The 12,045-nt window shown below is 43.9% G+C and overlaps 2 protein-coding genes across 2 annotated transcripts in view; both read left to right on the top strand.

Annotated features, from left to right (window-relative positions):
- Positions 1-4,859, top strand: part of LOC311136328 (transcriptional regulator ATRX-like) — a 44,309-nt gene extending 39,450 nt beyond the window's left edge. The window contains 6 exon segments of the mRNA XM_084170445.1: positions 3,990-4,085; positions 4,192-4,233; positions 4,237-4,287; positions 4,411-4,533; positions 4,537-4,539; positions 4,651-4,859. Coding sequence (XP_084026571.1) covers positions 3,990-4,085; positions 4,192-4,233; positions 4,237-4,287; positions 4,411-4,533; positions 4,537-4,539; positions 4,651-4,767 — 432 coding nt within the window. The 3' untranslated portion in view covers positions 4,768-4,859.
- Positions 4,860-6,337: 1,478 nt separating this feature from the next.
- Positions 6,338-11,028, top strand: LOC311135589 (cysteinyl leukotriene receptor 2-like; the record flags this gene model as incomplete). The annotated part of the gene is made up of 2 exons (XM_084169599.1): positions 6,338-6,374; positions 9,951-11,028. The coding sequence occupies 2 exons, from the start codon at positions 6,338-6,340 to the stop codon at positions 10,982-10,984; spliced, it is 1,071 nt and encodes a 356-aa protein (XP_084025725.1). The 3' UTR covers positions 10,985-11,028.
- Positions 11,029-12,045: the final 1,017 nt, after the last annotated feature.

Below are 12,045 nucleotides of genomic sequence, written 5' to 3'. Positions count from 1 at the left end.
ACTCGATCCCACTGATGTCAACAACTACAGACCAGTATCCCTTCTTTCTTTTCTTTCCAAAACTATTGAGCGTGCCGTCTTTAGCCAACTCTCTTGCTATCTCTCTCAGAATGACCTTCTTGATCCAAACCAGTCAGGTTTCAGGACTGGTCATTCAACTGAGACTGCTCTTCTCTGTGTCACGGAGGCTCTCCGCACTGCTAAAGCTAACTCTCTCTCCTCTGCTCTTGTCCTTCTAGACCTGTCTGCTGCCTTTGATACTGTGAACCATCAGATCCTCCTCTCCACCCTCTCCGAGCTGGGCATCTCCGGCGCGGCTCACTCCTGGATTGCGTCCTACCTGACCGGTCGCTCCTACCAAGTGGCGTGGCGAGAAGCTGTCTCCGCACCATGTGCTCTCACCACTGGTGTCCCCCAGGGCTAAGTTCTAGGCCCTCTCCTTTTCTCCCTATACACCAAGTCACTTGGCTCTGTCATATCCTCACATGGCCTCTCCTATCATTGCTACGCTGACGATACACAACTAATCTTCTCCTTTCCCCCTTCTGATAACCAGGTGGCGAATCGCATCTCTGCATGTCTGGCAGACATATCAGTATGGATGACGGATCACCACCTCAAGCTGAACCCTGGCAAGACGGAGCTGCTCTTCCTCCCGGGGAAGGACTGCCCGTTCCATGATCTCGCCATCACGGTTGACAACTCCGTTGTGTCCTCCTCCCAGAGTGCGACGAGCCTTGGCGTGACCCTGGACAACACCCTGTCGTTCTCCGCTAACATCAAGGCGGTGACCCGCTCCTGCAGGTTCATGCTCTACAACATTCGGAGAGTACGACCCTGCCTTACACAGGAAGCGGCACAGGTCCTAATCCAGGCACTTGTCATCTCCCGTCTGGATTACTGCAACTCGCTGTTGGCTGGCCTCCCTGCCTGTGCCATTAAACCCCTACAACTCATCCAGAACGCCGCAGCCCGTCTGGTGTTCAACCTTCCCAAGTTCTATCACGTCACCCCCCTCCTCCGCACACTCCACTGGCTTCCAGTTGAAGCTCGCATCCGTTACAAGACCATGGTGCTTGCCTATGGAGCAGTGAGGGGAACGGCACCTCTGTACCTTCGGGCTCTGATCAGTCCCTACACCCAAACGAGGGCATTGCGTTCATCCAACTCTGGCCTGCTGGCTCCCCTTCCTCTGCGGAAGCATAGTTCCCGCTCAGCCCAGTCAAAACTGTTCGCTGCTCTGGCACCCCAATGGTGGAACAAGCTCCCTCACGACGCCAGGACAGCGGAGTCACTCACCACCTTCCGGAGACATTTGAAACCCCACCTCTTTAAGGAATACCTGGGATAGGATAAAGTAATCCTTCTACCCCCCCCCCCCCACAAATTGTAAAGTGGTTTACCCACTGGCTATAGGGTGAATGCACCAATTTGTGAGTCGCTCTGGATAAGAGCGTCTGCTAAATGACGTAAATGTGCCCTTGAGCAAGGCACTTAACCCTAATTGCTCCTGTAAGTCGCTCTGGATAAGAGCGTCTGCTAAATGACTAAAATGTAAATGTAAATGATGGTGTGGGGGTGCTTTGCTGTTGACACTGTCTGTGATTTATTTAGAATTCAAGGCACATTTTAACCAGCATGGTTACCACAGCATTCTGCAGCGATGCGCCATCCCATCTGGTTTGGCCTTAGTGGGACAATGATTTGTTTTTCAACAGGACAATGACCCAACACACCTCCAGGCTGTGTAAGGGCTATTTGACTGCAGAGTGAAGGAAAAGCAGCCAACAAGTGCTCAGCATATGTGGGAAGTCCTTCAAGATTGTTGGAAAAGCATTCCAGGTGAAGCTGGTTGAGAGAATACCAAGCGTGTGCAAAACTGTCATCAAGGCAAAGGGTGGCTACTTTGAAGAATCTCAAATATAAAATATATTTTAATTTGTTTAACATGTTTTTGGTTACTACATGATTCCATATGTGTTATTTCATAGTTTTGATGCCTTCACTATTATTCTACATTGTAAAAAATAGTAAAAAATAAAGAAAAGCCCTGGAAAGAGTAGGTGTTCTATAACTTTTGACTGGTACTGTATGTATATATATATGTGTGTGTGTGTGTGTATATATATATATGTCACGTTCGTTTAAGGACGGGTCAGACCAAGGCGCAGCGTGAACTGCGTACATGTTTATTACACTGATAAACACACGACAAAACAACAAACCAAACGAAACGTGAAGTCCTAAGGCTGAACACCAAAACAAGCCTATACACGGAACAAGATCCCACAACAAACGCATGCCAACAGGCTGCCTAAGTATGATCCCCAATCAGAGACACCTAGACTGAAACATAGAAAACACAACATAGAATATTCACACCCTGACTCAACATATAAGAGTCCCCTGAGTCAGGGCGTGACAGTATATATATATATATATATATATATATATATATATATATACACAATGGGGAGAACAAGTATTTGATGCACTGCCGATTTTGCAGACAAAAATCCAGAAAATCACATTGTATGATTTTTAAGTAATTAATTTGCATTTTATTGCATGACATTTGATACATCAGAAAAGCAGAACTTAATATTTGGTACAGAAACCTTTGTTTGCAATTACAGAGATCATACGTTTCCTGTAGGTCTTGACCAGGTTTGCACACACTGCAGCAGGGATTTTGGCCCACTCCTCCATACAGACCTTCTCCAGATCCTTCAGGTTTCGTGGCTGTCGCTGGGCAATACGGACTTTCAGCTCCCTCCAAAGATTTTCTATTGGGTTCAGGTCTGGAGACTGGCTAGGCCACTCCAGGACCTTGATATGCTTCTTACGGAGCCACTCCTTAGTTTCCCTGGCTGTGTGTTTCGGGTCATTGTCATGCTGGAAGACCCAGCCACGACCCATCTTCAATGCTCTTACTGAGGGAAGGAGGTTGTTGGCCAAGATCTCACGATACATGGCCCCATCCATCCTCCCCTCAATACGGTGCAGTCGTCCTGTCCCCTTTGCAGAAAAGCATCCCCAAAGAATGATGTTTCCACCTCCATGCTTCATGGTTGGGATGGTGTTCTTGGGGTTGTACTCATCCTTCTTCTTCCTCCAAACACAGCGAGTGGAGTTTAGACCAAAAAGCTATATTTTTGTCTCATCAGACCACATGACCTTCTCCCATTCCTCCTTTGGATCATCCAGATGGTCATTGGCAAACTTCAGACAGGCCTGGACATGTGCTGGCTTGAGCAGGGGGACCTTGCGTGCGCTGCAGGATTTTAATCCATGATGGCGTAGTGTGTTACTAATGGTTTTCTTTGAGACTGTGGTCCCAGCTCTCTTCAGGTCATTGACCAGGTCCTGCCGTGTAGTTCTGGGCTGATCCCTCACCTTCCTCATGATCATTGATGCCCCAAGAGGTGAGATCTTGCATGGAGCTCCAGACCGAGGGTGATTGACAGTCATCTTGAACTTCTTCCATTTTCTAATAATTGCGCCAACAGTTGTTGCCTTCTCACCAAGCTGCTTGCCTATTGTCCTGTAGCCCATCCCAGCCTTGTGCAAGTCTAGAGAGAGAGAGAGACAGTCAGTCAGTCAGTCAGTCAGTCAGTCAGTCAGTGTAACCATTTAATTAACTATTTAGCAGTCTTAAGGCTTAGGGGCAGAAGCTGTCTCTGGGCCTGTTGGTCCGTGAGCGAATGCGCCGGTACCATTTGCCGGACGGTATAGCATAGTGAACAGTCAATGGCTTGGGTGGCTGAAGTCTTTGGCAATTTTTCTGTCACCGCCTGATAGAGGTCCTGGATGGAAGGGAGCTCGGCCCCCTCTCTCTCTCTCTCTCCTGCTCTCACCTGTAAACATTGACTAATTATGGTTTTGAGTCATTGTGACTTCCTTACTTGAACTCTTGTTAATCAAAAATAAGTAAAATATGAATGATGTGTAAAAACCTCTGTTATCTCTCCACTTTCTTCTTGAACAAGGCAGCACACAGCAACACCAACGTTCCCGGCCCCTCCACCTCCACTATGGCTGTCAGTATGTCATCCCTGTACAATAAGACTAATGGGCAGCTGAAGGTATCAGGCCAGTTGCTTATCTCTAAAGTTTCTGTTTGGGATTATCTGTCAGTAGATAGATGCCTCTCACATTAACATTTAAATGCGTCTATCTCCTGAATAACAGAACATGATTTATTCCAGCCGTGAGAAAGTCAGCGAGGCCATCTAGTCCCTGCATTCCTTCCTGAACCTCTCCCTGGATGACTATGTGTTGCGCTTGGTTAGTCCCTCATGTTATATTGCATTAAAATTAGTCTTTCATATTACACTGATGCCTCGTTGAAGTATTGTGTGGAAAAAATGAAATGTGCATTACAATGACATGTGACTTGTGTATTTACAGTGGCAAGATAACCAGGGTCTAGATGAGAAGCAGGTGAGAGCCCTGGCCCAGGCCTGGAAAACCAGCAATGACAGGGAGCGGGAGCGAAGACAGGCCTTACATCACAACCTTCTCGCAAAACAATAATCAGTAAGCCTCAATTCTCAACAACATTTTTTTTTGTTTTTCTTTCTGGTTTTTATATGCCTTTGTAAATTGTAACTACTTAACCCTGCATCTTTCCCTGATTCCCCTCGACAGCTTACAATGTGCATCCAGACCATTTTGGCCAGTAGAAAAACTGAAGTGACGCATACTGCCACGGTCACCAATCAGACATCAGCTCTGACAGATTCCGCCAATAAACCTACACAGTGAGGCAGGAGGGATGTCTCTAGCCTCAGTCCCCTGTTCCACTAGAGGACGCTCTAGTCTAACCACAGTAACTACAGAGGGTTCTTAGTGCTTACTTCCCCCAAAGGGGTGACAGACATTTCCATTAAGGATTTAGTTTATTATACATTGAAAATTAATGCATATTCTATAGCAAAGGTATTATGTTAAATACATATGTTTTGTTATTTTTCTGCCGTAAAATGATTTGTAAAAGGTTTTCCTATGTGATTAATTGTATATTTTTGTCTTTCTCTGATGCTATAATAAAACATTTGTTTTTACCATTGTCTAAAACGTTGTAGGTTTTGTTATGGTGAATTTTTTGCTTTGGTCGTTACACTTTATTTTATGGTTACAGTCAGAAATTTGGAGGTGAAAGAAACGCACACCTATTTAGGCGAGGTGCTGGCTAGCGGAGTAGAACACTTGAAAAAGAAAAGCAGAGCCTCATACTCTAGGACAGGGTTCTTCAATTCCGGTCCTGGAGGGCCGAAACACTTCTGTTTTTTATTTCTACCTGGTAGTTAATTGCACTCACCTGGTGTCCCAGGTCTGAATTAGCCCCTGATTAGAAGGAGAGGATGAAAAACAGAGGTGTTTCGGCCCTCCAGGACCGGAATTGAAGAACCCTGCTCTAGGAGCTCAGATGCGATAATTTAATAACCTAATAACCAATGTTTCGACAGACAAGCTGTAGACAGCAAATTATTGCATCTGAGCTCCTAGAGTGTGAGGCTCTCCCTTTCTTTTTCAGTCAGAAATTACCAGGTCTTTGGCCTAAAAGAAGATGGTAAAAATTATTGGTACTTAATTAAAAAATATCTAACTAGTAATGTTTGGAGTAAATGTCACAGTTAGTGAGGTACTGAATCACTTGAATAATACATCCTGTTTGATACATCCTCCCTCTGCAAAAATGACATATTCAGGTCATGAGAATAGTGGGTTACTAGGATTGGAGAGGTCGTTCATCAGAAGACGTGTTTGTGCTCAGCAGTTTTGTTTTTACTTTGGTGTAAGGCGGATGCTAAACTGATCTTTATCTCTGATGCTCCAGAAAGGTTGAATTAAACAGAAGAAAACAACACGTCAAAGCCTGACATGGAATGAAAACACGAACATTGCATGTTACAGGAAAAACTGCAAAAGTGACTAACATTGTGAAACTACTTCAGTGGAACTCATTGCATGCACCGAGTTTTGTCAAAAACAATGACAACTGTATATTCCATTTATAAACTGTCTCAATCATATTTAAATCATGTTATCTTAACTTACCCAAAGCCACAGCCTTGTCATAAAAAGATAATTGAACGAAAAGTTGCTTTGCATAGTAGTTGAATAGCCTCAGTGAACTGTTTACAATGGCAAATGAGGTAGAATTGGACTTGGAGAGTTGCAGAGTGGTATTGTGACGCATCAGAGGAAGTCACACCCTGTGGCATTGTAGAGAAAGAGAGTGCGCTCATTTCTGCTTGGCTTTCTCCAGATATAGTTAGACACTTTTTACCACTGCCAACAGAAGACTGATTCAACAGGGTTCACTGGACAGATGACAAGTATGCAACAGTCTTGGACCACAGAGAGAGGTACTGTCAACTTTCTCATGTTTATTTTTGTTGTACTTTATATTAGACCTGTTGAAACGGGGGAATACTAAATCCACACACAGTGAGGGAAAAAAGCAATCCAGAAAAACGCATGTCAAAAATGTTATACATTTATTTGCATTTTAATGAGGGAAATAAGTATTTGACCCCCTCTCAATCAGAAAGATTTCTGGCTCCCAGGTGTATTTTATACAGGTAACGAGCTGAGATTATGAGCACACTCTTAAAGTGACGTTTGGCAACTCGAACCTTAAACTCCCTCCACAGATTTTCTATGGGATTAAGGTCTGGAGACTGGCTAGGCCACTCCAGGACCTTAATGTGCTTCTTCTTGAGCCACTCCTTTGTTGCCTTGGCCGTGTGTTTTGGGTCATTGTCATGCTGGAATACCCATCCATGACCCATTTTCAATGCCTTGGGTTCTCACCCAAGATTTGACGGTACATGGCCCCATCCATCGTCCCTTTGATGCAGCCGGCCGCGACCGGGAGACTCATGGGCGGCGCACAATTGGCCCAGCGTCGTCCAGGGTAGGGGGGAATGGCCGGCAGGGATGTAGCTTAGTTGATAGAGCATGGCGTTTGCAACGCCAGGGTTGTGGGTTCGTTTCCCACGGGGGGACAGTATAAAAAAATATAAATAAATAAAGGACCCCAAAAAAAGTAACAATTTTTATTTTTATTTTTTTTTAAATAAATAAAAATATGTATTCACTAACTGTAAGTCGCTCTGGATAAGAGCGTCTGCTAAATGACTAAAATGTAAATAATGTTTCCACCTTCATGTTTGACGGTGGGTATGGTGTTCTTGGGGTCATAGGCAGCATTCCTCCTCCTCCAAACACAGTGAGTTGAGTTGATGCCAAAGAGCTCGATTTTGGTCTCATCTGACCACAACACTTTCACCCAGTTCTCCTCTGAATCATTCAGATGTTCATTGGCAAACTTCAGACGGGCCTGTATATGTGCTTTCTTGAGCAGGGGGACCTTGCGGGCGCTGCAGGATTTCAGTCCTTCACGGCGTAGTAGTGTGTTACCAATTGTTTTCTTGGTGACTATGGTCCCAGCTGCCTTGAGATCATTGACAAGATCCTCCCGTGTAGTTCTGGGCTGATTCCTCACCGTTCTCATAATCATTGCAACTCCACGAGGTGAGATCTTGCATTCTTTTGTGTTTCTTCCATTTGCAAATAATCGCACCAACTATTGTCACCTTCTCACCAAGCTGCTTGGCGATGGTCTTGTAGCCCATTCCAGCCTTGTGTAGGTCTACAATCATGTCCCAGACATCCTTAGAGAGCTCTTTGGTCTTGGCCATTGGGGAGAGTTTGGATCTGATTGATTGATTGCTTCTGTGGACAGGTGTATTTTATACAGGTAACAAGCTGAGATTAGGTGCACTCCCTTTAAGAGTGTGCTCCTAATATCAGCTCGTTACCTGTATAAAAGACACGTGGGAGCCAGAAATCTTTCTGATTGAGAGGGGGTCAAATACTTATTTCCCTCATTAAAATGCAAATCAATTTATAACATTTTTGACATGCGTTTTTCTGGATTTTTTTGTTGTTATTCTGTCTCTCACTGTTCAAATAAACCTACCATTACAATTATAGACTGATCATTTCTTTGTCAGTGGGCAAATGTACAAAATCAGCAGGGGATCAAATACTTTTTTCCCTCACTGTATGAGGAACCAGATTCCCTGAAATAAATCAACAGCAGATCAGATAGGTCTAATACAGGGCTCTCCAACCCTGTTCCTGGAGCGCTACGGTCCTGTAGGTTTTCACTCTAACACTAATCTAGCACACCTGTTTCTAATAATTAGCTTGTTGATAATCTGAACCAGGTTAGTTACAACTGTGGTTGGAGCGAACACCTACAGGAGGATAGCACTCCAGTAACAGGGTTAGAGACCCCTGGTCTAATATCATGAATATACAAAAAAATATAATTAGACATTGGTCATCAATTCTGAAAGTATTCAGATCCCTTGACTTTTTCCACATTTTGTTACATTACAGCCTTATTCTAAAATGGATTAAATAGTTTTTTTCCCCTCATCAATCTACACACAATACCCCATAATGACAAAGCAAAAACAGATGAATAGACATTATTGCACATTTAAAAACTAAACACGAACTGAAATATTACATTTACATAAGTATTCAGACCCTTTAATCAGTACTTTGTCGAAGCACCTTTGGCACTCAAGGACATTCAGAGACTTGTCCCGAAGCCACTCCTGTGTTTTCTTGGCTGTGTGCTTAGGGTCGTTGTCCTGTTGGAAGGTGAACCTTCGCCCCAGTATGAGGTCCTGAGCGCTCTGGAGCAGGTTTCCATCAAGGATCTCTCTGTACTTTGCTCTGTTCATCTTTCCTTCGATCCTGACTAGTCTCCCAGTCCCTGCCGCTGAAAAACATCCCCACAGCATGATGCTGCCACCACCATGCTTCACCGTAGGGATGGTGCCAGGTTTCCTCCACATGTGACGCTTGGCATTCAGGCTAAAGAGTTCAATCTTGGTTTCATAAGACCAGAGAATCTTGTTTCTCATAGTCTGTGAGTATTTAGGTGCCTTTTGGCAAACTCCAAGCGGGCAGCCATGTGCCTTCTACTGAGGAGTGGCTTCCGTCTGGCCACTCTACCATAAAGGCCTGATTGGTGGAGTGCTGCAGAGATGGTTGTCCTTCTGGAAGGTTCTCCCATCTCCACAGAGGAACTCTGGAGCTCTGTCAGTGACCATCGGGTTTTTGGTCACCTCCCTGACCAAGGCCCTTCTCCCCAGATTGCTCAGTTTGGCCGGGCGGCCATTTCTAGGAAGAGTCTTGGTGGTCCCAATCTTCTTCCATTTAAAAATGATGGAGGCCACTGTGTTCTTGGGGACCATCAATGCTACAGAAATGTTTTGGTACCCTTCCCCAGATCTGTGCCTCGACACAATCCTGCCTCGGAGCTCTACGGCAATTACTTCGACCTCATGGCTTGGTTTTGAATACTTATGTAAATAAGGTATTTCTGTTTTTTATTTGTAATACATTTGCAAACATTTCTAAAAACCTGTTTTCAGTTTGTCATTATGGGGTATTGTATGTAGATTGATGAGGAAAATTATTTTATCAATTTTAGATTAAGGCTGTAACGTAACAAAATGTGGAAAAAGGGAAGGGGTCTGAATACTTTCCAAATGCACTGTATGTGAAAAATACTTCCTGTAAAGTGGCTTTGGCTATTTTTGTTAGATTTTTACATGGATTGAAAATAACCCATTAGTAAACCTGTGATTTTCTATCACTCATTGTTGGCCAGTTTTATAAAGTAACCACAACATCTGATAGTAAAGCAAATAATTAGATTCTCTCTTTATGCCCCTCAAGTGACTGTAAAAATGTACGGTATATAAGTAGCATTGGAAGAGGAGAGGTCTGTAATGAAATGCCTCAACATAATGTAGTGTTACTATTCACTTTTCAGTCTTTTGTTTGTTGTCTTTTTACCTTCCAGCACTTGCAGTACATTTTCCATACCTGTGTCTCCCTCCCATTATTCACAGGTCTCACTGGAGGCACAGACAATATGAGTCTGGAATCAGAGGTGAGGAATCTGACATGCGATTGTCCCATCGACAGCTTCAAGCGCAGCGTGTTTCCTGCTGCATACCTGCTCTTCTTCTTCCTGGGCCTGATAGCCAACAGTGCCTCCCTCTGGGTCTTTCTGAGCATGTACAGGAGGAGGAGGAGCATCACCACAGTTAACCTGTACATGTTGAACCTGCTGTTGTCTGACCTCATGCTGGTGTGCTCTCTGCCACTCAGGGCAGCATACTACCTGCTGGACTCCCATTGGCCGTTTGGGGACATCACCTGCCGCCTGGTCTCCTACGTATTCTACATCAACATGTATGGCTCTGTCTACTTCCTGCTGGCCCTGAGTGTCATCCGCTACCTGGCTGTATCGCGCCCCTACACGTTCATGAGTCTGGAGGGTGGATCCTGTGGTTGGGTAGGGTGTCTACTCATCTGGATCTTTGTGTCCCTGGCCTCCGCACCACTACTGAGTACTGGGACTATCCAGGATGGGGAAGAGCGGACCCGCTGTCTGGAGCTGGGCAGCAGCCTGGGCACCATCATCCTCCTGAACCGTGCTGCCCTGGTGGTCGGCTTCACCCTGCCCTTCACTGTCATCTCTGTCTGCTATGTGTGTGTTCTGCTCAGCCTTAGGCAGTGTAGGGCTGGGGTGGAGGGGATGAAGAGGCCCTCCAGGAGGAAGTCTTGTGCCCTCGTCATCCTTGGTCTCGGCATCTTCATGATCTGCTTCTTGCCCTATCATGTAGTACGAACACTCTTCCTGGCAGCAGAGCAGAATGCTCAGCTAAATGGTTGTGAGGATTCTTGCAGCTATCTCCAGGGGATTCGGAAGGCTGCCGTGGTAACGCTCTGTCTTGCAGCAGGGAACAGCTGCCTAGACCCCTTCCTTTTCTTCTTTGTGGGAGAAAACTTCAGAGATTTCTGCATGAAAAAGGATAGGAGACAGAGGAGAGTTTTTAACAACACAGAGAGACAAATGTTTCAAGACTGCAGCCCATAGAATTAACAGTAAAGTTTTAAGCTTACCAACAATTTTGCATTCACTTTTACATCCACTGTTTGTTTTTTACATTTGCTTTTCTGGTATTACATTATGAGCTTTTGTAATGGGTTGTGTCAGTCATTTATCTATCTGCTTTAAAATAAATACATTTCAATATGTGAAGAGTGATCTCAATAAATACATTTTATTCTAAATCTGTCTCGACTTTTACTTTTACATAGCACAAACTTGGCCCCAAGGCCTGTGCCTGTCACCCTGCTCCATGGATGAATGACTTGTAGTTCTGTAATTCTTATAGAGCCAAATTGTTTGTGGATTTAGATTTATGGGACCATTGAAAATAAGTTTATAATAATAATGACAATATTTAATTTGTAGAGCACATTTCCCACGCTCAATGCGCATAAGGTAGAAAACAAAACAAAAAACAGCATCAGTACATCAACAAGTAGAAACGACGATCACATTACATCAAAACATTACCTACTAATGCAAAAGATAGACAAATTAAGCGATCAAACATTAAAGTTAGCTTGAATAGGTATGTCTTAAATTGTTTTTTAATTGTCTAATCCCTTAAATCGCAGTATATACTAAGCTAACACATGGAATTGTTTTAATATGGTCATAAAGTGTATAGTTTAGCTATTTGATTTTGAATTTAAGGACCCCTGTAGGTCTAAAATAAATATATATATATATATATATATATATATATATATATATATATATATATATATTTAAAAAACGATGTGATGAAACCTTGAATTTGTCCTCTACTGCTATAGCTCATGGGCTCCCGAGTGGTGCAGCGGTCTAAGGCACTGCATCTCAGTGCTTGAGGCGTCACTACAGACCCCCTGGTTTGATTCCAGGCTGTATCACAACCGGCCGTGATTGGGAGTCCCATAGGGCGCTGCACAATTGGCCCAGCGTCGTCCAGGTTTGGCTGGTGTAGGCCATCATTGTAAATAAGAATGTGTTCTTAACTGACTTGCCTAGTTAAATAAAGGTTAAATAAAAAATTTAATAAATAAAAATAGGAATGCAGTGAATAA

The sequence above is a fragment of the Coregonus lavaretus genome, assembly GCF_964263955.1.
Source record: "Coregonus lavaretus genome assembly, chromosome: 10".
Classification (NCBI taxonomy): domain Eukaryota; kingdom Metazoa; phylum Chordata; class Actinopteri; order Salmoniformes; family Salmonidae; genus Coregonus; species Coregonus lavaretus.
Note: the sequence above shows the minus strand (reverse complement) of the source record. Positions and strands in the feature narration are given on the sequence as shown.